At 41.8% G+C, this 27,067-nt stretch overlaps 1 protein-coding gene across 1 annotated transcript in view; it reads left to right on the top strand.

Annotated features, from left to right (window-relative positions):
* The window catches only part of pmepa1 (prostate transmembrane protein, androgen induced 1), a 47,818-nt gene extending 40,187 nt beyond the window's left edge, over positions 1-7,631 (top strand). Inside the window, exons 3-5 of the mRNA XM_049590177.1 lie at positions 529-582; positions 688-1,058; positions 1,462-7,631. Of these exons, the coding sequence (XP_049446134.1) occupies positions 529-582; positions 688-1,058; positions 1,462-1,774 (738 nt within the window). The 3' untranslated portion in view covers positions 1,775-7,631. The remainder of the gene's footprint in view (positions 1-528; positions 583-687; positions 1,059-1,461) is intronic.
* The last annotated feature ends 19,436 nt before the right edge of the window (positions 7,632-27,067 follow it).

Raw genomic sequence — 27,067 nt, 5'->3', positions numbered from 1 at the left:
CGTTCTGTTTACCTCAGAAATCAGAGGTCAGGGCTGGGAATGAAGTCACACAGTTGAGTGATACCAGTACAACACATTACACTGTATTTTGCGCATGCTAACGTTGAAGCAACATGTCCACAAGTAGAGGTCGGTCAGTACTGTGTGTACGTCTATTTTAATGAGACTCACATAGAAAAAAAAGCGCTAATAAACAGTGTATTTCTACAGCTTTCACTGCTGTTGAGGCGTGGAGCACACACCTTGGATATTGAGGTTGGGTTTGGTGAGATTCCATCAAGTTTACATGTTGGAAATCTGACTTCAGAAAGTGCTACCGTTAAAAATTCAGACTTCCCAGTGCAAATGTAACGCCATATTACTCCCTTAATGTAGTACATATACTACTCTCATGTAGGTTTTATTTAAATCAGCTTTATTGGCATGAATATAGTGCAGTATGACAGTATGAAATAGTATATAATAGAGGCATGTGATACTTTTGGTAAATGGGTTTAATTCAAAATGAATTTACTCTCTGTTTCTTAGGAGGGATGTCTGTGGTCTTCTGAGGGTACGGGGACCAGCAGTGGTCTGAATGAGGTGAGTTCAACCAGAAATCTGCTGAAATAAACTTATGTCGTAACAACTCAGTTTAATGTTACACAGTTTGACACGGCACTAATATGATGTCTGTCCTCACCACAGCACCAGGTGTATAACCCACGCCCTCCAGACAGAGGAGTCCCCTCGTCCTACCTGCAGCGGGAGCCTCAGCATGCCCAGTCCCAGTCCCAGTCCCAGCCACCCCTCCAGTCCCAGCGCTTCCAGCACACTTACGCCCCTACTCGCTTTCAGCCGACGTACCCCTACCTGCCCCAGAGCCTCATCGATCTCCCCCCCACCATATGCCTCTCAGATGGGGAGGAACCCCCGCCTTACCAGGGCCCCTGCACCCTGCAGCTTCGAGACCCGGAACAGCAGATGGAGCTGAACCGCGAGTCGGTCAGAGCGCCGCCCAACCGAACAGTGTTCGACTCCCACCCCCTCGACCCATCCAGCTCCTGTCTGCAGGCCAGGTAAACAAGTTACTATACAAGAGATTGTTCCCAATGTTTCTCATTTCTTCATGCTCTCATCTCTGTGTGAACAAAACTAAATTGTAGAAGCTAAAAAGTCAATCAGCAACTTAAACTCCACCTCAATAGTTCCAGGACCATTAGAAAGTACCACCTCCATGGCATCAACTGTTTTGGAGTAGTTACTGTGGCAGGGAACTAAATTTAGACTTTGGTTCCTTTGGTTCAAAATACATGTGTTCCTGAGTTCCTTAATGGGTCCTATGCTCCTGGAAAAGATTTGGATTTGGTTTAATCCAACATTCTGCCTGTTTTCCTTCATTTTCTGCTCCTCCAGTTGGTTTCATTCATGCTGTTCTGCTCTCATCACTCTTGTTTATGACCGGTGTTGTTTTGCTTCCAGACTGCAGGCCCCTCCTCCGAGCGTCCACTCAGGCGTCAGTGTGTTAGAAGCCCAGGAGGCCTTGTCCCGGCACCAGAAGCAGGGCTCTCGAGTAGAAGGAGCTCCGCCAACCTACAGCGAGGTGATCGGGCACTACTACCACCCGACGTCCCTGACCCCCAGCCACAACAGTCGGACTGTGTCGTCCTCACAAGCACCGCCGTCCTCGTTCATACACGGCCTGCTCCGACCTCCGCCTCAGCAGCAGGGAAGTGTGGACAACAGGAACACGAGGAATACGAAGGAGAAGTCCCAGAAGCCGCAGCAGGTGTGACAGTACTGCTTCCTTATTCCTAGCCTGTGGGAAAACCAGGATTTTTTTGTCTGCTCGCGACTTGGGAAGTGGTCAGTAGTCAATGAGGAACAACCTGGTGAATAGTAACACCCCTCTGAATGGTTTAAGGGCTGGTTAGTCGTAGTTGTAGTCCCACTTCACGGATCGGGCTAGGACTGGGAAGAAGCGCACGCTGGCTTCTCGTCAAGAACACCTGGAAGCCACATCGCTCCTGCAGAGCACAGTTGCAGGAGAAAATCTGGTACTTCCTGTTCCACGGCTTCTTACTTCCTGTCTGAGGAGCACTTCAGATGAATCGATGATGATGTCAGAGAAGAAGGGCAGAAGGTGCAAAGGGAAGGGCGGCTACAGAAGCCTCCTCCTTCTTCCCTAACGCCACCTCGTCCCTTCTCTACTGGACTGATCTAACTTCATTCATATAAATATTTACTTGTTCTGTTTGTTTCTATAGAACCTTTTGTTTGTTTGTTTGTCTTTTTCGCGCTTACAGAAAATCTTTCTATTCAGGCAAATGGCGAAACGTTGCAATCTTCTTGGTTCTTAAAGGTTTTGTTTTGTCCTGTAGTGATAATCCCCTCTCGCTGCTTTGACTCCGTTTAGTTCTGTTTCACGTTCACGACTGCATCGGCGGCGACTCCTGCACTGGGCTTTAGCTGTATCACTGGGACGTGTTAGCACGTTAGGATATTTCCAGAAAGAGTTTAGATATAGTTAGCTTTATCTTAAACTAGCTTACCAGTCGTAGCACAGTGCTAATTGTCCCCAAGCTAAAGGTTTCTGCCTTATATCGACCAACAGATGCAGGAGTTGCCGCTAAAATCCTTTTTAGTTTTTTTATCTTATGTTTTCTAAAGAAGGTTTGCACAAGACAGTTCACCACAGAAAAAGAATCCGCAATATGATTGACGTAAGAGAGAAAACAGAGAAAGTAGGGGTATTTTTCTAAACTTGATAGATTGTTACGAGAAAAGATGTTTTTTTTCTGTTTTTATATGTTGTCTAGTTTTAGAAAAAGAACATCATTGATCTGTTGCCAACTTTCACGTTGAACATTTTGTTGCATACATGTTATTACATTTTGAGTATATATACACACATGTATGCAAACCGAGAGCGAACTTAAAAGCACGAATTTAGAGTTATTTATATAATTGCTGAAAAGAATTGCACTATTTTTTAGTATGCGCAGATGGAACGTGTGAGAGAGACTTTTATTGTGAAGGAACTCTGTGTATTGAGGCGTAAACAGAATGAGAGACCTGAAACCATGGGGACTCACCAGAGGGTCGGACCTGCTCGGTGCACAGCGACCTATCACAACAACATATCACGGGGAGATTGGTTCAACGGACTCGGATCAACCATTACTGTACCATTGATATATAAAAAAACAAATCCCTCATTTATGCAAACATCCAAGTCCTGCGAGCTAAGCGCAAGTCAGCGTTCAACCTGTGGGCCCAATCAGAAACTCTGCTTGTAGCTCTCTCTGTCTCATCCTATTGGCCGAATCGTTTGCCAATCCCAAAGCTGGCTGTCACTACCTCGACCAAACGAGCCAAGCACAGTTCGCTCACGTTGATCAGACTCTGTCACATCGATCAGACGTCTGAACCAATCACGACAATGTGTAATGTAACAGTAGAGTAGAGTAGGATGTAGTCGAGTTTTTAATCCTGCTGTGTGTTATTTTATTCGAATGTCAGAATTTTTGTTCGTCGGGTGAAAAGAGAGAGACACAATGCAGACCTAGTGACACCTAACGCCCCCTCTGTAGTACACTACAGAGGAGCCAGGTCACCCTACAGGCCCTAAATGAGTGATACGCTGACTGTGCACCGCTGTGGCCACACACACACACACACACACACACACACACACACATTAGACCAACATGTTTGGTCACAAACACCTCCAGTTTCATCTTTCCTGCCTTCGCAACACACACAGTCTCCTCTGGTGAGTCTCTTCTCTTGCAGGCATCTCTGAGCACTTTACTGCAGCAGGAACGAGACAACAATCTTCGGTCAGCCAGCGTCAGACGATAAAAACTACGGTAGAGCCCTTTAATATTCTAGGTTAGATTCCCCGACCTTTAGAGCCACGATTTTAAAAGATGCAAAGTGTTGTGGTCCGAAACTTTAAATATCCTTAAAGTGAAAAACAAATTCTAACTATTACAACATTTTTGATGCCTTACTTTGAGAAATAAAGAAGGGTTTTGCCACAAAATCCTTCTTTATTTCTCAAATGTTAAATTTTCTTTATACAAGCAGCAGTACAAGAATTTTGGTCAAGTAAAATACAGTATGAAATTGGCAAAAACTTTTATCAAAGTTAGGAACTACCTTATCAAAGAATTAGTGAAAAAATGTCAAGGTTCAATACTCAGTTGAAGTAATGACTTTGAACGACTTCTAGCAGCATAGTATTTTTCTTTTGGATATTTCACTTTTGGAGCAGAACTCTTTGCGCGCTGAACGCAGCACGAGATGGGTTGTCGCAAACTAGGCACGCCGAAGTGTTGAAAAGTGACACGAGTGTTAATAGCAACTCGTCTCGTGTCGTCTCTTCGAGAGCGTGGAACTAAAGGTCGAGCTTTAGCTTACTGATGTAGAAGATTAGAACATATTTGTAGTTTTGTCTTTTAGTTGTTTCTTGTGTAAAAGTGTTCGATGGAGCCTCCACTCTGAAGTTGAACTATTATCGATGTGAAGGCGCCCTTTAGAGTCCAGCCTTTATGCAACAGCGCCCTCCACAGGGACCGAACCAAGCCGCAGCCAAAACTCCTGAAGCTGAATCCGCTTAACTTTTCAGCCCGAGGAGAGGAGAGAGTCAAAAGGCCAAAAAAAAAAAAAAAGATATTGTATAATTTTTTTTAATCTGATACGGTGAATCCTGAAATCCTTTGTCTTTTCTTTCACATGTGTCATCATAACGTCAGAGTTTCAGAGCGAAACATCTGGTTGTCTGAGAGATAAATCCTGGTGATCTTTAAAAACCTTTAACAGCACTTGCCTCTGTTTTGAAGTTCCAGAATCCTTAAAGAGTCTTTTAACCATCTTGATAAAAATTCAGTCGCTGTGCTATTGTGCAGCAGATTTTATCTAGTTTGTCTGTAAGTTTTCTGGAAATACATTATCCTCAAAACACATTGTGGTGTGTGCTCACCGCTGTCTGGGTTTGTTAAAAGATTTTCAGTTATTTGCCCTTCAGAAAAACAGATGCTCAGCTCTGTGACTCGACTGTAGCTCTTCTTAAACAGCAATCACCCTCATTATTTTTGATTTTTCTTTTTACATAGCAAAACCAGTTCTTCCCCAGATAAACAGAGAACAACTACATCAGGTTGACAAATAATCAAAAGCGATTCACCTGTCTCTCTTTCTCCTTTTGTTCCTGTGCTGATCTGCCATATTTTATTTAATGACGAGCACTTAAAGAAAAAAAATCATGATATAAAGAAATTAATCTCTTGACCCAAAGCAGCTAAAGGAGCAATGAGTGGATCAATCAAAGTGTGAATCAACTTTGACCTTAGATTGAGATTACGGGCCCGGTTCCGACACAAGTCTCGATAACTTGACCCTCTCTTTCCTTTTCTTTCCTCTTCCCCTCTGCCAGTATTATACTCGTGTTTGGACCGGGCTGTTCCCTTTTTCAAAATGGTTCGGTTCCCTGCCCTGGAGGGTTTGCAGCGGGTATGAGAAGGCTGAATCGGCTCTGATCAGGGCGCCACAGTAGAATAAACGATAGTAGTGATTAATCTAATGTAGAAGTAAAACAGTGTAGGATCAATCTCTCACTTCAGGGAAAACTTGCGCTGGCTGACGACACAAAAAGAAAAGACAGGAGGGGAGAGGAGGGGAACACAAATCACACATTTAGTCACACAGATGAAATGATTATACTGTATATATGCTGCTTATACACCACACACTGCCTTCACTTACACGCTGGTGTGTTTACATGCAGAGACAACAGATTTACAGCCCTTTAGTTCTTTAATAACTGTAAGTTCAGCTTAAAGGGTTGCTTCTTTATTTTTCAACCCGGATCCTATTTGACATGTTTAAAGCGACTAATGGAGAGAAAACATTTCCAGTTGGTCCAGTGTTGAGAAAAAGTGCTGCAGCCGGCGGCAAAACAAGCTGCAGTGTAAACGCTCAGGGCATTTGTGCACCTTTACGTCCACTAAGAGTGTTTGTTTTGCTACTGACAGACTCAGATTATGATTGTGTAATAAGTGCCTGACAGTATTATAGAAACAGTCCCTACAGAGAGAGACCTGTTTGTTGAAGATAAAAATCCTTTTTTTAAACCAGAAACAGCCCCAGAGTTGGTCCCGTCAAACCCACCAGACTCCATTTAAATAAAGAGTAATTTAAGCGTGTATAGAGGCAGCGCATTTTAACATCTAACTGTGCAAATTATTATGATTAAGGGTTTATTTTAACCCAACTGGAGTTAGTGATTGTTGGAACAGTGCGAAGACAAAGCAAAATGGCTTTTTTGTGTTTAATTTTGTCTCAGTTGACATTGGATGAAGTTTGTTTTATGATATTAAAATCCCTGTTTATTTGAATGGAGTCTGGTGGGTTTGGCGAGGGCTATTTCAGGGCTGCTTGTGGTTAAACATGAAGGTAGATCTCTGTTGGGATCCTTTCAATAATGTTGTCACACTTAGAATAACAATCTGAGCCTGTCAGATGTGGATGTAAGGTGACATTGCACGATTGCCCCAGGTTGTTATGTTGCAGCTGGTTATACTGGTAATACTGGACCAATTAAAAAACCATTCGTCTTTTTGGTCACTTGACACAATATGATGGAAAAATATGGTCCAGGTTGAAAAATACTTCAGCAACCCTTTAAGCGGAGTCGATTGAGTGAAACCCACATTAGCTGTCGGTCACGTCTGAAACCAATCATGTCTCTGTCTCCTAAAATGTGTCCAAGTCAGTAATAATCTGTTTGAACTGGTCACACACGTCTCTTTGCTTTAAGCCAGCGTGAAGGCAGAGTTACAGCAGTGTTTTTGTAAAGTCAGCGGACTTTTCCCAGAGCAGAGTGTGTGTGTGTATGTGTGTGTGTGTGTGTGTGTGTGTGTGTGTGTGTGTGTGTGTGTGTGTGTGTGTGTGCTATTAATGTACACTGATTTGCCCTGGGAAAGACCTCCAGCTGTCTAGACAAAAACTAAACACACTCACGCAGAGCAGACTAAACAAACTTACCTAAGAACCAGACCTTGCACACACACAGGTGCACCTTCATTCATGCACACACTCTTATTGTGGACCACACAAGATAACAAAAACATTTATCTAACACACACCTGGCCCTCACCCTCCTCCTCCTCCTCCTTCTTCCTCCTGTCTCAACGAGCTCTTCCTGTTCCCTAGAGATGCCTGCTGTCCAATGACAGAGCTCCTCTCAGACCGGCCCTCGCTGCCATTGGCTGTCTGTCCGTCGGTCTCCGTGGAAACGTTCATGTATTATTGTTGCTATGTCGTACAAGTGTGCCTGCCTGCGCTGAGACGGGCGAAACGTGAGTGGCTAGTTTGGGCTGTCAATCATCCCGGGCCACGCCTCCTTACTGTCTCAGATGATGATGATGATGATGATGATGATGATTGGATGATGATGATGAGATTGAGGATGATGAAGATTGATGTTTTTGATAGTGATGCCGCAGAGAGCGTTGCAATACACCTACTATTTGCCTTTTTGATATTAGTCATTTTAACGTAGTGTGCTAAGTGTAAAGTTTTTTATTGTTGTTGTTATTGTTGTTGTTTATTCACTTGAGAACAAAAAAAAGGTCATTTTACTTCAATCCATCGATCACACTTTTTTATTTTATTTGTAAAACCAACTTTGAGAGTGTAAAACTACCTAACACACACACACACACACACACTGCAGATCACTGGGCGGAGCTGTAAATACAAGACAACGTGCGTCTGCTTTAAAGTGCCATTTCACCGTTTGTCAGAGGACGAAAACTCGCGCAAACCACCGCTCATTCAGTCGCGAGCTCCTCCTCCACGCACTTACAAGTCCGAGTACACGTCTCTGTGCATGTTAACATCAAGTCCTGCTCACCCAGTTCGTTCACTGCACCCCTAATCATCACCTCTCCTCGCCCGGCCCAGCGTCTACATGTGTGCCTTCTGGTGTCCCGGCTTAACGGAGACCTCGTCCTTCTGTAAAACACTTCCCCTCAAATACTCCAGTACTGTTGCCTTTTGACAGACGACACCAACGTGTTCATGAAATACACCTGATGTATGGAAGCCCATTCAGGTCAAGAAAGAGGGAGAAATGGATCAAATGTGAGGAGTGATAAAAACAGAAATACTCAGATTTATTTTGACAACATGGACGAAAAATCTTTAGTGTGCTTTGAAGAAAATGTAAATGTGAACCTCTACATATCCATGACAACTGAGAAAACAATCTGCTGAGGACGATTGTTTGATGCAATTGAAAGCTCCAGAAACAGCTTAGGAGTTGTTGTGGTTGTTTTGGTCAGAAATACTCAAAATTTGGACTTTCTGAGTAAAGAATTGGACTTAATGAGCCAAAATTAGAAGAAAATTATAATTATAATGACACATTTTTTTTTAACTTGACATGAATTTTACTTGAACCTTTATTAGCTGTTAGCCCCTTGAGATGAACCATCTTGTACTCAAGGGGGTCCGACACAAACCATACATACATGGCTTATTTTTTTACTTAGTATCTAATAATTTTGAGTATTTTTTTGTTTTATCATTCAGATTTTTCATCTGTTTTTCTTTACCCATTTTCCTGGCGTGTATGGGCTTCCATAGAGATAAAGATAAATAATGTTGCGTTTTTAGGGATGTCGGAAAGTTTAAGTGTTGTAACGTCTACAATGAGCTTCACTGAAGTTGTATTTTTCGCACAGCGTGACCTCAAATGCGTCACATTGTCATGGTGCTGAAAAACTGAAAAGCTCAGTCGCATCTGATTTCAGCTGTTGGGTCGTGAAACAGTGAAACTCCCGCTTTTTAAATTTTGGCTCGAGGAACTATGGAGCCACCAGCTGGGATTTTTGTCTCACTTTAGACATTTAATGGAACGCAACATAAGAAATAGCACCGGAGCCAACATGGCTGCCAAAAAAAATTGAACAAAATAATAATCTAACACATTCAAACACACTACAGCCCTGTCCTCTGTCCACTGCCTCGTTAAAGACATTTCCAAAGAAGGAATCATCCTAAACAAGACTCTTGTTGCTTAAAAAAACCCAACAAGAGTTACACCTGACTTGAACTTTTCTGTTTTTTGTTTCTTGGGTGAAACACTTTGCTTTACCGAAGCCTTTTCCCAGCTGCTGTTGTAACAAAAACACGTCCTGGTAAGAAGTTTGAAAAGAAGAACTCGTTCAAGTCGTGTTTTGTTACTGCTCAGACTGGGGGAAGGTGAAGCGTAAGAGAAAACTGTTTTGCCCTTTTTGTGTTTTCGCTCATTCTGCCTGTTCTTTTCTGCTCTGCTCTTTGAATCAGCGCTGCACGGCGCCTCCTCCTCCGACAATGCTGAAGAAAATATATGAAAACACTCTCTTTTGGTTGCGGTCGGTATGTGTGCGTATTTAAACAAAGCCTCGATATCTTACAGGACGCGGCGGCGCTCTGTCGCTTGTCCACCGCAGTGACTATTGTAGAAGTCTTCCAGCTGTTTTATCCTGCAAGCATCTAAAAATGTGGGACTTGTACAATAGATCCGTTTGTCATGGTCAGGATTCCTACATGTGGCGTGTGTCAGATAAGACATGAAGGAACTCTGACCTGTTTCTGTTGTAAAACACTCAGCAGCAGGCTCGTCATCGTCCTCCCGCCGCAGAGGGAGGAAGGTGACGACTGCTGACGTGACTCCAGTCTGTTCTCTGTTCACAGCATGGCTCACATACTTATATAGAGGCCTACTTATTCTCAATGATAATAATTGCTTATTTGTGTATTAAAAACCGTTTATTTTAATTTATATTGAATGGTCTACGTGTTGCAAAGGTTTGTTACGTTGTTATTTTCTTCTCTGTTTGTTGCAAACAGAAGACAATGGTTTATCGTTGTTGTCACAGAACATGGTATGAATCGGACACATTTCAGTTATAGCCTTCGATTTAAAAAATAAATAAAAAAGTTTTATAAATACGTCCTCGTCTCCTCTGGTTATTTATTTATCATTTGTTTGGTACAGTGGTGAATAAACTCCAGAATTTCAGTTTGCTTTTTTTAAATAATGGAACTCGCATGAGAAATTGAGAAGAAACAACTTCACCAGACTAGACATGAATTTTTTATTTTTATTTTTATTTTACCAGTCAGCTGCAGTGAATTTGCATGTGTACTGACTGCTGTAGCTTGTTTACTTTTCTACTGGACTGAGTATTGTGGCGTTGGATCGTCCCCAAGGGGCTGTTGGCCCTGTACAAGCCCCCGTTGACCTGCAGTGGAGGATCGTACATGGGGCCACAGCTGCTAACACTCAGATCCCGGTTCGGGGGGGGTTGTCATTTCTGCTCAGAGACAAACACAAAGCAGTATCTGCACTTGAGTATCTGAACGTTTCCTCCTCAGCTGCTGATGAATGCTGTGGTCTGTGTAATGTCAGCCAGCATCCAGCAGGCGGCGCGCGTCACTCATATTTGTTTTTTAAATCCATCCATCACGAGTTTTATGAGGCACACCTGTGTCTTCTGTGACTTCCTGTCAGAGGTTGTCTTCTACCCAGAATTCTTTGAGGGTAGTTTCTGCTTTCAGTGAAGAAGACTTCATTTAGATGTTCTGAGTTTTACATGATTTAGTTGTTTTAAAGTTCAGTATTTAAGTGTCTGTTCATCTTGTGTGAACTGCACCAAAGTACATTTACTCATCTCCTGCAGTCAAAGTGAGTAGTTTTTTGTTTCATTCAACACCTGCACTCAGTGGTTACTTTGCAAATTCAGATTTGCAGCTCCTAAAAAAACAACTCATAAAATATATATATTTGATAAATTAACTGTTAAAGTTAGGTCAACCTTTAAAATAATAATCAGACAGTATAACACTGACAGGGACCTTTCTGTCTGCACAGTAAGGAATGAGATAACATTTTGAATGCCTGACTGTTGTTGACATGCAGGTGGCTGGATGGAAAAAGAAAACAAGCCAGTCGCCTCCCTGTGCAGTAATTTTCCATCCAGCTGAAGCGACAGCAGGTCACTGACACCTCATCGATATCACAAAATCAGATCATAACTGTGCACGATTATCTTTTAGATATCAAACAATATGGGAAGTGGTTAAAATTATGACGATAATGAGCACTGAAGATAAGAGAGTAACCATGGCAACAAGAAATATGGAAATAAAACAGTAAATATAAGAAGATACTGCAGGTTACAAGCTAAGGTGCGAGTGTGTGGAAGTCAAATCAGTAAGAATTATTTAAAAAATTTAATTTTAGTATCAACATCAAATATCAGGTTATTCAAAAACTATTTTCTGGTCATAATAACTGAAAATATATATTTTTTTAAATATCTGTTATTTTCCTCAAATCATTTCATGTATCTCATCACAAAGCTCCTGTACTGCTGACATTTCTTTCTCTTTTTATAAGTGAGAAATGATGTGAATGTGTGAGTCGCCCAGTGATAAATCAGATAAAAGACTATTGATATACAATGATAAATAAAAATAGATAAAAACAGTTGCAGTACAGGTTTGAAATTTAAAGCATGTTATCGTAATTTTGGTGCCATAGAAAAATATGCCTGCTATATTTCATGGTTCATCATCAGTTTTCCTTCCTGTGCAGCAACATAAGGCTGAGAATTAATAAAAGAAAAGAGAGAAAACGTACCCACACATGCACGCAAAAACAAAAACAAAACAAGACAAGACCAAAAAAAAAAAAACAGGAAAATGAATACATACCACTTAGACTGATAATAACTGAAAATCCTACATAAAAAAATAAGGTCTGTGGTATTTTGTATTTTGCACTTTTTCTCTCTAAAGCAGGATTCTGTTATTTAGTCACCTCTGCAAATGTTAATGTACCAAACATGAATATGTATAGTGTCCTTTACCAAGTTTTGTATTTCAGTTTTTTTCTGACAGTATCACTTTACTTCATTTGATTATTTTGGTTTCCGAGAGGAAAGTTTTGCTGCTCACAGTCGTCTTCTCTTTGTCTCATCAGGAATAAATCAGCGTCTTATTGGGAGGTGACTAAATTCTGATTTGTTTTGTTCGGAGAAATGAGGCGCAAGAATAAATAAATCAGCAGGAGTTCGTCTGCTCAGAGTTTCTTAACCCTGGCAACAGGTAAAATAGAGTTGAGACTTGAATTTACTGAGACACATTTATTATAATAATAATGATAATGGAAATAACTAAAACAGACAAGACATGGAAACAACAACTTTTAAAAGAGTTGATAAAAACTGAGGAAATGAAAGAGTTTAAATGATCTTCAAACTTCAAAGGCTCTCTGACAAAAGTATGTTTTGAGAAGGGCCTTAAAAGAGATCTCTGACTGGGCCCACCTGAGCCTCGGGGCCCTGACAGCAAACGCCTCTCCCCTGCTCTGCACAATTCATGAACATGTGCAGGCTCATTTATAAGTCAATCAAGTTTTCTTTTGAATCTTACTGTGAACTAAAGAGCTGATTATGTCAGACATATAAAGATGACTGCAGTAAGAGAGGAGAAAGAGCATTTTAAGATCTTAAATTAGGATCAGGCCGAGACCAGAGGAAGCCTGCTTCTCAGGAGCTGAACATGAGGAGAATGAGGAAATGGTTAAAATCTTATACTGATGTTATATTGAGCTCAGTTATGTCGAGGACAAAGAAGAGATCTTACGTTGATTTTCCCTTTGGGAGATGATGATGACGTTCATAAAACCTGTCTGACGTGTGACTTAAAGATGTCAGATCATAGCTCTAATTATATCTAGAGAGAAATGGTGATGTTTTTAATCAGCTGACATTTTAATCCGTCAGTAGGAAAACAACTGGTGACTGTAATGACACTACAATGCATTCCACTGAGGCATTCCTGTTCCTGGTCATTGTTCTTACAGGTGTGACTTACGGAAAACATTAAATGGAACTGAGTCATTGCTGTTGTTGGGATTTACAGCCGTGCTCATCGTGATGTGTCAAAATGTCTCTTCCTTGAGCAGAGACAGGAAGGATGTGATTTAGAGATCACTATTCATTCAAACAGCAGAGCAGCGATGCCTCCATCCATTCAGCTGTTATCTCGCCTGATGTCTGGTTTCACATGGGACACTATCAGCTGTGTCCTGGGTGAAAGTCTGAAGCTCCCACCTGCTCTGTGCAGACTTGTCCAGCTCTTTCTACTACAGAGTGTCAGTAAAGGGGCATCTGATACAGAAGTTTGAGGGTTCCTCCGTTCATTTGTGTCTAACACCGACCGGCCATTTGACGAGTTGGGAGTGAAACCAGGCTGCTATGTATAGCGGACACAGTGAAACTTTACATTAAAGCAACGCTGTGGTTAACATGTGGTTACACTTAGGCACAAACCACTTGGCTGTGGTTAGAAAGGATCATGTTTTGGTTTAAATCCCTGGTGTTTGAAGCACTACCTCTGTTGAGACACTCTCATGTTTGGTGGCTTTAAAGCCGCTGCAAACACAGTTGGTCTCAAAAAACAGAAGGCTTGACTTGGACTCAGAATAACTTGGGACTTGACTTGAACCTCCCCACCAGGACTTGACGTAAGGTACTTGAACATCCAACACATTCTCGCTCCAACCTCGTCGCATATTGACGGCTTGGTAATGGACTCTCTGTTTGTGTTGGTTGTTGACGGTCTGGGACGCCTTCTCAAGTTCTGCCTGTTACATGCATTGTCCTCTTTCAAAATACACTTCTATTTTCACAGGAAGTTTACCGTTTACATACAGTCTCTTTCAAAATAAGTGCACTATGTCGGTACAACACCTCCAATTGATGTTTTTTTCCTTCAACAACAAACACACATGGTTAGGTTTAGGAAAAAAACAGGTTTAGCTTTATAAACATACGGGAAGCAAACGCCGCTCTCTTGGGTGAAAGTCAATGTTTGTTTGATCCACCCACCACCGCTGCCGCCCACCCCACTTGGACATTCGCTGCCTCGACTTTCGTCCTTGTCGCACTGTAATTCCCCCTGATGCCGCCGGGCACTGTTAGTCTATAACGGCAACCGGCCGTGTGTCATGCCAACGTTAAAGGACACCTTTTTCCTTGATTTCTGACGCCGATCTGGGACACTGTGCCAACTTTGGCCTGTTATGTGCATTGTGTTCACAGGAAACATACGGTTTGAATACAGTCTCTTTCAAAATAAATGTACTAAGTCGCAAATTGCTGATTTTGTCCTTAAAAAACAAAAGCACATGGTTGGTTTAGAAAACAGTAACAGGGTTTGGCTTTACAATCATACAGGAAGTGAACTCTGGATCTCCTGGGTGAAAGTCGGTGATTGTTGGACCCATCCACCCACCCTACTTGGACTTTTTTACTCCCTAAACTCATGTTGTTGTCAGGGCGCATTTCCTCCTGATGCCTTACCCCAGCTGCGTATCCTGCCAAGGTGAAAGGATGGCTTTTTTTGTCTGTGTCTGATATGGAAGTCACTGACCAAGCACCTGTATTCAGTGACTTCGGAAAAAGAACAGGTTGGAATATTGGGTCAATGGACCTTTTTTTTGGACCTGTCATAGTAGGAAAGCACAGGTAATGACACTGACAATGGCTCTGCTCTATTCAAGAGTCCCAGTGAGTGCAATCATGAACAAGCATGCACAATACCAGGATCCTGAAATCAAAGCAGCAAAATGGAATTCAGCCATCGACAAAATGTCTTCTGTGAAAAAGGCCTCTTGTCCCTCTAACCTTTAAATAACCTGCTGGTGTAATTTGTCAGTAAAATAATAAAAGCTTAGGTCTCTTCTTCCAAATTTTTCTTGACATAATGTTTAAAAATAATTTTACTTTGCCTTCAAGACTTCAAAACAAAGGCAGTAGGAGGCGGGGCTTTGGGATCATCCCGTCACGGGCATGAGATCGACACTCTGCAGGCCACAGGTCAGTGTGTGTGTCAGCTGGCAGCTGCCTGATCACTGGATGAATGACTCCCAGCCAGCTATTGATCAGATTCCAACGACTTTAAACTGTATTACACTCTTTACTCTTCCTGCCAAGTTTCTACGTCAGCTGTCGCCTCAGAGTACGACCTCACGCATGGGTCGATAACTCTACTATCTGTCTCTCTTTCACTCTACTATCTGAGTTGCTTCACAGTTGGCAGTCTGACCGCTGGCTGCAGGGTGTTTATGACTCACTTGGCAGAGCAGAGGAAACGTTGCATGAGTTACTGATGAACTGTAAAACGGAGATGGGATGATGAATGAGGTGAGGTGGTGAAAAAATGTGGGCTGATCACTGAAATAGATTTCAAAGATCACTCGAGTGATTTTACAAACCTTTTCTCCTTCCACCATTGTTGCAGTTATCCCACTATACCTTCAAAATATTCCTGACCCTTAACAGTAATTCACTTATACTTTGTGGAGATCAGAAATCAATCACAGTTTTGGTGTATGATACATTAAGTACAGAGTATAATCACCTGAAATTTAGAGTTGTTGTGTTGTCCACGGAGATTGCCATGTTGCACCTCCATGTTTCTAGATGGGGCCATTCATTCACTGTAGTTAGCAGCTCCAGTACGCAACATATTCTCACTCCCAAGTTGTCACATGTCGCTGATTGGTTAGTGGAGTTTGACGTATACACATGATGCGATGGGTATCCTGGGTGTGTCTGTTGTCGGAACACATTCTCACTCCGACGTCGTCACGTATGGACATTTAGTCGTGGACTTTCCACGTAGAGATATGATGTGAAAGGTACCCTGGATGTGTTGGTTGTTGACGTTCTGGGACACCGTGTCAAGTTCTGCCTGTTACATGCATTGCCTGCTATCAGGATACACTTCTGTTTTCACAGGAAATGTACAGTTTGCATACAGTCTCTTTCAAAATAAAAGCACTACGTTGGTACAACACCGCAAATTGATGTTTTTTTCCTTCAACAACAAACACACCTGATTAGGTTTAGGAAAGAAGAACAGGGTTTGGCTTTAGAATCATACGGGAAGCCAACACCGGCCTTTGAAATGTTTTTGTCCCGCTGTGTTCCCCCTGACGCTGCTGGGCACCATTGAACAATAATGAAGACGGACCACGTATCATGCCAGTGTGAAGGGATGCCTTTTTAATGTCAGTGTCTGATGCCGGAAGCCACTGATCGAGCACCAATTTTGGTGACTTCAGAGTGAGACCGAGTTCATTGTTGATATTCTGGGACATTGTGTCTTTTCAAAATACACTTCTGTTTTCACAGGAATGTGCAGTTTCTGCTCGTTAGATGCATCCAGTCCTCTTCAAAATAACCTTACAGCTTTAGTGAGACATCCCGTAATTAAGTTTATTTCCTTCTGCAACAAAAGCATGTGGTTTGGTTTAGGAAAAAAACCATCATAGTTTGGCTCAACATTTGACAGGAAGTGAACACCTGGTTCCTAGGTGAAATTCTGGTGTTTGTTAGACCCATCCACCGCCCCTCCCACCTGCCATATAGGGACTTTTCAGCTCCTTAAATGACATAGTTGATCAGCAGCATTTCTTAGTGATGCCATCTGGTGGCATATCATACCGCAGCAAAAAGATGGCTTTTTTTTGTCTGTGTTTGACATGGAAATCGCAAACCAAGCGGCGGTATTTGACGACTTCGGAATGAGAACAGGTTGCTCCGTGACAAGCAGCGTCTGACAAACACAGATATTTTAATGTTAAACTGCTTTTTTCAGTGTTTTTATCGGTTTAGATCACCTGGTCCGATCCAGAACGCCACAACCAATGGCTTGGATGACAAAAGTACATGGTTATCTTCAGGCAACAAAAGCACGTGGTTAGGTTTAGAAAAAACATCATAGTTTGGCTCTACATTCACACGGAAAGCCAAGATCGAGCTCCTGGGTGGAAGTCCAGGGTTTGTTGGATCCATCTAACGCCCCTCTCACCTGTCGTAAAGGGACTTTTTAGCTCCTTATATTACGTCATTACCAGCAGCGTTTTAAAGTGATGTTGTCCAGCTGCGTATCATACCGTAACATCGTGAAATGTTTAAACGTTTAAACTGATGTTTACGTTATGTCTGGCTGTTTTGTCAAATCGACTGCACCCAAAAGTGTATTATACGTCAACGAAAGGTGGCTTTTGCCGCCAGGTGTTCGACACGGAAATCACTGACAAAGCGTTGATATTTGATGACTTCGGAATGAGAACAGGGTGGACACGCCAAACAGGAAAGAGGAAATATTGATTTGTAACGTGAAACTGTTTTTTTTTTCAGTGTTTTACTGGTTTTAATCACCTCATGTGTTTGACTTGGAGAGGAAGAGACCTCTGCAGACAAATCGGCTCTAAGTAAAAACCTCTTGAACAATGAGCACATTGTTCGCCATATAACACAGAACTTTTGGAAATTTTGGAAGTTAACAGATGTCAGACTCAGAATAAAGACACTTGGCACGACCTCTAGCTCATCTCATCACTGTGTTGTCTTGAATGGATTTCAGTCTGATCTGCTTATTCAGCAACGTGGTGTTCCCCAGGGGTCAACTCTTGGCCCACTGTTATTTTCTATATATGTAAATGATCTACCATCAAGTCTTGCTACATGCCGTGTTCAACTTTATGCCGATGACACCGTCATGTCTACATCCCGACCTGACATACCACAAATTCAATCCTCTCTTCAATCTGATTTCACCTCAGTTCAGGAATTGTTATTTTGTAATAAACTTCTTCTCAATGGATCAAAATCCTATATCATGATATTTGGTACCAAGCAAAAATTGAAATCTAGACCTGGTTGCTGTGTTTTAAACTGTAATGACGGCTCATCATTGCATAAAGTTGAAAATAAATATTAAATATCTCGGTGTATGGCTAGATTCTGAACTTACTTTTAAACTTCATATAAATCATGTTCTACGGAGAGTTAACTTTGGTATTAATATGTTATATCGCTCCCGTAACTGTTTTACTATCAATGTCCGCAAGAAACTTGCCACTCAACTGATACTTCCAATCATGGATTATTGTGATTTCATATATCAAAATGCTCACAAATCTGATCTTGCTTCACTTAACACAACCTATAATAGACTCTGTAGATTTGTCCTAGGTTGCCCGACTGGCCATCAGTGAATGTGAGAAGACATATGCACTGGTTACATCTTATATATAAATGTATTTATTTTAATTATGCATCTTATTTACAGCAGTTTCTTATACTGTATACATCAAATTATCATATCAGACATTCTACCCATCTCTATTTTTCTGTTCCTAGAGTCAATAAATCATTCGGCAGAAGATCATTTATGTTTAAAGCACCAACAGATTGGAATAATTTACCAGCTAACATCAGATCTATTTCATAGTTTGTTATTTTCAAGAGTCATTTGTCTTCTTACTTCAAGGTGGCCTGTTCTTGTTTTCATTGAAACTGTGTGACCTCTCTGATTTGGTGATTTAATCATATACATTATTTGCTGTTGTTTCAGTGTTTCAGTGTTGGCCATTGTGGCCTTCTTATGGTTGTATTGTCCTAATGTTGTCATGATGTTAACTGTGGTTTGTCTTCTATATATATATATATATATATATATATATATATATAAATTTCAATCATCTGTTAGTTTGGGCCCCATATAGGCTGAGGGTTTGATTCCCACCTGCGACCGTTTGCTGCGTGTCATTCCACCTGTCTGTTCCCACATTCCCATCAATCTCTAGCTGCACTACAATAAAGGCAAGAAAGCATTCAGGCACTCAGATAATATAGTGGAGTGTAAATAAAGTGCGCTACATACTAAATAAGGATTGATGTCAGTCACAGATGACACTTCAGTGCTGTGTGGAGGCTTCAGGCAGCAGGATATTCCTCTACATCACCAGGGATTCCCTGCAGCACTGAACAATCACTACCCAACCCTGATACGCTTCATTGCTGACGTCAAATAGAGGGTGAGTGTCCGACCGGACCCTCTGTGATGTCACTGTGTCACCTCTTGCAGTTGTGTAGCCCACTGTGCAACAACACACACACGAGGCTGATAAGGCCTCAGCTTTGATGTTACTGCCTGTCCACCTTTCGTTGCACAACTTCCCTTCATGCGGTAATCTCTCCGGCTCAGATCAGTTGCACAACTTTTGTTTTTTCCTTTTTCAGTGTGAAATGTTTTTCTTATCAGTGCAAACAGCAAAATTCTGCATACATATATATAACATTTTCAGTGTTATAGTATAAAAGTCACATGAAAAATATAAAAACCAACAATATGTTAAGGTGGATTTATACTTGTGCATCAGCTCTATGCAGACCCTCCGCCAAAAAGACAGATAGGATGTTTGAAAAGTCAAGGCAAATTTTCTTAATTTAAAGTAGGATATCACATATGGTACATACAATAATCGTGTGGGTGCACACATCTTTAATCTAATGTTTAGCACAGCTCAGTTGTAAACAGCTGATGATGATGTTACTGAGTGTGTGTTTTATTGGTGCGTGTGTGTGTCTGGGCTTCCTCCAGCTTCACTTTTCCTCCTGCATGATAAACTGAGGAGAAAAGGCCAACCCCACTTTGCCCACAGTGTTAGAGCTCTGAGTGTGAATGAGCGACTGTGTGGAAGTGAAAGCTTTCCCAGCGTCCTCGGCTGCGGGTCTGTTGCTTGGCAGCGTCTCCTTGTGTCCTCAGGAACTTCACATGACCTGAGCTCCATGGTTTGAGCAGCAGGAAGTCTGATCCTCTCTATGTAGTTGAGGAAAATACTGCTCTGTGATTGGTCAGCGGGTTAAATGGCAGCTGCGTCAGTCAGAGACAGTTTGTGACCTGGCCACCATGTTGAAAACAGTCAAGCCAAAATGAAGCGCAAAAGCAAACTTCTCAGGACATAGTGACAGTTTCAGCAAATATGAAAATTACAAAATAAAGCAAATTATGAAAGTTACCAAAATTTAGCTTTAACCCTCGCTAATCTGGACCGATAATCTGCTTGTGACTCAGCAGCAACAAGCAGGTCCTATGGGAACATATTTACTGTTGTTAAAGTTCAGAAAACTGAGAGCTTATTCGGTGGCAGCATGAGGCAGAAAGTTTGTCCATAAATATCCTCACCTTCTAAAACACACTGTCACATTTCATGCGATCCTCATACATGACACAGAATACATGCATTATATTTTGGTCATCCACGGTCCATTTCAGTACTTTAATTTTCAGTGGCCTACATTTAATCAAGTGACTGAAAAATGAAGCCAGTGCAGGAAGTGCCATAAACTGCAGTTCCTTAAATGGCCACTTGAGGCTGGCTCCAAGCAAGTCAGTGACCATAGAGTGCTCAAAGGACGATGTTTTCTGTAGGCCAACCTGAAAGTTAGCATTGCACTGGTTCCCTCATCAAAAGCCCATGGGATTTTTGGTTTTGGATTATGGTTGGAAATAAGCTCTTCAGCAAACAATCATTTATGACACCTACACATTTTGTTCAGCAAGATAATCTTCACGAATAAACACCACTTTCATGATTATTGCCACCTAAATGCAATTGCCAGAGGTAAAAAGCTAACGTTACAAACAAACTATGCCACAGTTGCATGATGTGACGTCACCACCATAACAAGACTGTAAATCCGTGTTTGGCGTGGTTTGGCATGATGACATTCTGTAGTCTCATTTAGCCACTTGTTAGCAACCTCCTTTTGAAAGACACATAGAAGCTTCTTAGTTCACGAGTTGGGTATTTACTGACATGTTTTATGTCATGGAACAAAACATGAAAGTCTCTTCAGCTTGTGTTAACCACAGAACTTATTTCAGGCATCAAACCAAAAACTCATTGACTTTGAAACGAGGGAACCAACCGTAATGAAATGCTAACTAATATCTGAAAAAAAAGTCTTGTACAGCGTCAAAGACCCTCTAAGGAGTCAGATACATTTTATCTGGTAAGAACATTTTGTTTTATTCGTTTTAAACCTGTTTTTCATGAGTGAAAATTAGCATTAGCATTATCACAGTTTACCATAGCTGTAAATGCACCGTGCTAACAAAGCTAGCAGCTAGTGCTAGGGTTAGCTCCATGCTCTCCTCCAAACACGGTCACTTCTGGCTCCAAAATCCGAGGTGGCGACGGTCAACATGCCAATCTCGAGGCTTCAAAATGGGAGTCCACAAACTAATTGTTGACATGACTGTGGCTACCTGGGGTCTGCCCATTGGTCCGACAGCCCATTGGTCCGACATCCCATTGTTCTGACCATATTATACCCATTGTTCCAAAATCATCATGATGCCCTGTGGTTAAGGTCTGGTTAGGTTTAGGCACAAAAACCACTTGGTTAGGGTCAGGAAAAGATCATGGTGTGGGTTAAAATGAAAAAGAAAGTGGCAAACACATAAGCCGTGAGCCTGCTTCGCCTCAAGCCTTTCCCAGCTGACCCAGAGCCGGTCGCGGCGCACCATCAAGACAGAAATACGCCCGCCGGGAGCCATTCAGCACCGCAGAGAGCTCCCCACACAACCCGGACCCCAGAGTTAATAACAGGAGGTTATGGTGTTTCATTCTCTCCTCTCTATGGCACTTGTATCTCGACCAGTAGCCTACTTTTGTTGCGTCTGCTGATCCTCTATGATACACAAATACAGTATAGCCTAGTATAATCACATATTGGAACAACGGGACGTCGGACTAATGGGCTGTCGGACCAATGACATGGAGCCGGCTACCTTTGCATTTAATACACTACTTGGCTCCTGCCTCAAACTGCACCCTCTAAAAGTGTCTGTGAGGTTTGGAGTGACGACCTGTACAAAGATACTGGTTTATGGCAACTATGATTCATTCAGATTCAGATTCAGATTCAGAATACTTTATTAATCCCCGGGGGGAAATTGTTTTGTTCCAATGCTCCGTGCAAAGTAGAAATAGAAATACAGCATGAATGGAAACAAGAGATAAAGATGAAGATATAAATAAGATACTAAAATAGACAATGAAATAAATAAAATAAATATTAAAGTAGACATTAAAATAAAATAAAATAGAATAAAATAAAATATTAAAGTAGACATTAGAATAAAATAGAATAAAATAAAATATTAAAGTAGACAATAAAGTAAAATAAATAATAAAAATAGTAAAGTAGACAATCTGAAATATATACAATATACAATGAAATGATTGTAGTGTTATAAATGAAATAAGAATGAGTAATTATATTGTGTGTTTTATGTCACAATAATTGGCGAGATTTGGTCATTAATGCTAGTGCTGTTAGCCAAAGTTAGTGTTTTTGGTTGATTTTAGTTGTTGTGTGGAAGTGAGATACGTGCATTTGTCCTGTGTGACCCTCAATCATACGCTGGCTCCCTAAATGTGCACTCACCTATCGAAACTTTGAGAACCACTGAAATGTCCTAACTTTCCAAAAACAAGCAAAGATTTCTGGACAGCAATATACAGGCAATTCTTGTTGGACGAATCAATTCATTGTTAGTTTTTGTCTTTTTGTGAGACTTGCTGACAGTAACAGACAGATACAACATCACCAGACTTATCATTAAAGACTTCCTTTACTGACTCTGCTCACCCATCAGCACCTGGCTCGCTGGCAGAGCCACAAGGTAAAGAGGAGGAACTTGTTTTTAGCGAAGTGTCAGTCATAAAGTTTGAACCTTTGATATTGCAGAAAGCTGTGATGATGTTAGCACTGACACCCAAACAAACCCGACACATTTTACTGCTGTTGGAGACACTTAGTTTATATGACAGTCGGCTGAGTCACCTCAAAGTCTGTCTTTATTTGATGAAGCCTTTTATATGACCTTTAGTCCAAGATGCACTATTCAAAATACAAGAAGGTCGATCATAAAATATTCGTGAATACACATCACAGCAGAACAATCCACCCAGGGACTCAAGAATAAGACATGGTGAAGTGTTTGGGTTGAGGTCATAGAAAGATTTCATTATGCTGGAAGATTTTAACTTTAATATTCTTTCACTTGTCTGTAAAGTTAAACGGCCTTGTTCCACAGTGTTACGTCTGGCATGCTTAAAGACCCAGACACAACAAACCAACTTCAGAGAACTATCGGCGATGAAAGCCAACTGTTGCGTCATCTCACATTGCCTGTGTCTTGGCAAAAACTTCCACCATCCACCACCAAGACAGTTTGGGGTGTTGTAGTGCTGTGTTGACCAGGCTGGAGGTGTCGAGCCTCCAGGAGAGCTCCTCAGAAATGTCAACTTATAGCTGGAGACCTGCTCCACCTCTGCTCAGTGCCAACAGATGGAAGTTTGTCTTCATCCTTCAGCTTTTAGGCTCATCTCAACTTTACTGCAAATTAAGTCACTGAAAATACAGGAAGGCCAAAATACCCCAAAATGCGTTATGAAGTCTGTAATCAGCTCTTTTTTTAAGTCTTTGTTTCTGAGGGCCAGGTTGTGGTCCTTTTAGGGCTCTGACACACCAAGCCAAAGGTTGATGGACGATCAATGCTGGGTCATTGTCTTTCTAGTCCTTGTGATGTGTTGCACACCATTGGCACAATTTGGTCCTTGTTGGCTGTTTTTAGTAGCAGAGTCTGTCAGCGAGAGAAATTGCTCAGCTTCGTGCAAAAGAAGAGAAACAAAAGTGAGGAAAGCAAACAAACGACTAACGTAAAGAGGGGCGATTCAAATTTGTCATATTAGATAAAATGAATTTTTTTAAGCTACTGAGCTCTTTAGCAGAAATGGTTCCTAATTGCTTGTGTCATTGTTTACTGCCGTACGGTAAATGTTTGTTCTTTAAAAATCAGGTTATGTTGTTTATGTGCTAACTGACTAACTAGCATTCAGTCAGGACCACTTTAGTGAAAGAAAACTTTATTTCCATTTGCAATATTACATTAGGTGGTATGGCTCTGTTCTGGGGCCTCTCTGCCTTCCTTCAGGCCTACGCAGAAAGCCTCTTCCACACACCTACATGGAACGCCTAAGGCAGAGAGAGTACCCCCTGCCCTTCCATGCACCTACATGGAAAGCCTAAGGCAGAGAGAGCACCCCCTGCCCTTCTATGCACCTACATGGAAAGCCTAAGGCAGAGAGAGCAAACCTCCCTGCCCTTCCATGCGCCTACATGGAAAGCCTAAGGCAGAGAGAGCACCCCCCCCCGCCCTTCCATGCGCCTACATGGAAAGCCTAAGGCAGAGAGAGCACCCCCTGCCCTTCTATGCACCTACATGGAAAGCCTAAGGCAGAGAGAGCAAACCTCCCTGCCCTTCCATGCGCCTACATGGAAAGCCTAAGGCAGAGAGAGCACCCCCCTGCCCTTCCAAGCGCCTACATGGAAGAGAGCAGCAGCAGAGACCCCCCCCCCGGGAACAGAACAGAGCAGCATCAATGACAAACACAAATGACACTGATAAGTCAGACACAGCATGAAAAGGAGGAGCTGGGGTGGAGGCAGGTTGCAAAGCAGCTTATAGAGGAAGCAGCAACAGTAGGCAGGCCAGAGCAGTTTAAATAGGGCGCTTTGAATGAGATTCGCCAATTGGTTGTATAGAAAGGAATCATGTGATCTATCAGCTGACTCCCTTCCATCAATCAGCTGCTCCATCAGTTGATTGGGCTGCTTGAGATCAGCTGATGTAGCTGGGATGTGAGCTTGACATTGTGTCCTGCCTGAACTAATGCTATGCTCGGTTCTTGAACCCATCGGTCTTCTGTTTTTCCCTTTTTCAATAATGAATATAAACTACCGCCACCTGCTGGTATGGAGAGGTCTTTCCTCTAACACATGTGTAGAACATACGTGCTTGTTGGCCACTGGCTACAGTTTTTGCAGTGTGTTGAAGAACGACTTTTTGGCCAAAACACGGTTGAGGTGACGCAACACTCAGCTTTGTAGCCACTAGTTCTGTCATAGTGGTTTGGTGAGTCTCGGTCTAGACAGTAGACACTCTCATCCTTGTTGCTGCAGACACTCTGAGGCTGTCTAACCTCACAGGCTCACAGAGGCCTGCTGGTCCAGTATTCAGTCACAGCCTGTGTCCATATAGCATTTTTTACTCAGTGCCGACGTCTTTTTTTTCGGCTGCATGCAGCTGCTCAGAGAAATAGTTGCACCCAGTATCTTTTTTCAGAGTACTCCACCTTTTTGTTATGTCAGCTACCTAGCTAATGTTAGTGTTGTCATAGAAACATAACTGCAGAGCATGTCAATAAAATAGCACTGGCAATGCTTTTTAATGAATGCTATGTGGACACAGGCCCTGACAGAGGAAGGTGCTGATTTATTCGTCAAGTCTGAAAGCTTTCCTTTTCATTTGAATATGTCAGAATGTTCTGTGAGATCAGGCTGAAATTAGTTTGTTTATTTGGTCCAAATCTGTTGAGAATAGTGTCACCAAAAAGAAGTGACAACTGAAATGGATTATCTCATTGATTTACTAAATCTAATCATATTGTAGCAGATGCAGATGTCCATGCAGGCAATGCAATATGACTAACGTCTCAGATGAATCAGATATTAGCAGCAGTTTGAAGGCGATCATGAAGGTCCTCAGTGTGAGTGGAACAATCTCTCATATTGTCGGTCAGTGTGTGTCTGGCAGTCCGCCCGCTGGTTAAACGCCAGTCTGGATGTTTTACGATCCAGTTGGCAGAAGAGACAAAAAGATTTAACGCGAGTCCAATGAAGTTAAAATGTCTGAATGAGGTGATTAAAGAATGTAAGTTGATCACCTGAACAGTGAGCTGACTCCAAAGGTCGTCAAGAGGCGGGGTCATTTGAGATGGAGGAAGTAAGGCAGGAGGGAAGGGAGCAAGGAGGTAGGGAAAGAAGAGAGGAAGGAAGGAAGGAATGAAGGATGAAAGAAACGAGGCAAAGAATGAAGAAGGAAAGAAGGAAAAAATAAACTCCAGTAAATTTCTCTGAAAATAGAAACAATAAAACTTTGACCGTTCTTTGTTCTTTGTTATCAGTAATATTTCTTTTATGTTTAATTGGCAGTCATTAGAACAGCTCAGCACACTGACACCTTTACACTGATAACAGCTGTGGTATTTTATCACTACAGCTGATAAATACTCCCGAGTCAGCGTTGTTACAGATATCAGCACTTGTCTCGCTGAACATGACGTGTCATTCATGTTCAGCGAGACAAACAACTTCCACAGAGTGAGATAATAATTAACGTAAACATGAAGAAACTTGTTGTTTTCACCTCATTTTATTCTGCTGAGCTGAGTGATTTCATATCAGCAAGCACAGTAACACACAGTAGCAAATCTTTTGCTTGATTCATTTATTTCACTTCCCTCGTAGTGGTTTAAGTTAAAAACGGTGACAAACAATGTCGAGGCCCTGGGCAAACTCTGCCGTTACCTAACTATTTGCTTTTGTTTTGGTTTGCGGTGGTGGCTGTGACGAGGGAAGTCGGAGCGGGAAGAGCAGGGGCTCATGTGGTCTCACAGAATTAGGGTTCACTCACACATTCGTGATATTCCTGCTGAATGTGGGCAGTGCCTGACGTGACCGATAGCTAATGAGAGCTAGCTTGTTAATTAATACCATAAAATATGATGTTATTGGTACATTTTCCATTTTGTTACATTCCATAACTGTCTCACGACTCACAGCCAGACATGCAGCGTCTCTCATGTGGGGCAGTCTCTATTTTTTCATGACTAATATGATACAGTATTGACTGGTTAAACACGGCAACAATCAGTGTCTCCTCTACACATGTCTTTGGCACAGAGTCCACCAACTTAAAAAATGATTGCGAGATAATTAGCTGCAAAATGTTTAACTTTTTTTTTTTTTACTAGCTTGTTTCTCACTTTGTCAGTCAGCTGTTTGGTGCTGGGGAGGAAGTGTGCAGTGAGTTTGTTAGATCCTTTGTTAGATCTGGCAGACTGAACCAGGCAGTACATGTGTTGTAAACCAAAACTCTGACCTTAAAAGAGGCTAAAAGGCTCCGTAGAGCTGCAGAGTTGGTGATGATTCTCCGTGGGTTCATCACTGTGAGAGGCATGGAGTCATTTAATCGTTTGTTGAATCCCGCCAATTTTAATTTTAGTGTGCAGCCTTGAAGTTGTCAAATAGAG

This window comes from Epinephelus fuscoguttatus, linkage group LG1 (genome assembly GCF_011397635.1).
Source record: "Epinephelus fuscoguttatus linkage group LG1, E.fuscoguttatus.final_Chr_v1".
NCBI lineage: Eukaryota > Metazoa > Chordata > Actinopteri > Perciformes > Serranidae > Epinephelus > Epinephelus fuscoguttatus.
The sequence above is the reverse complement of the archived record's forward strand: the minus strand, read 5'-3'. Positions and strand labels throughout refer to the sequence as shown.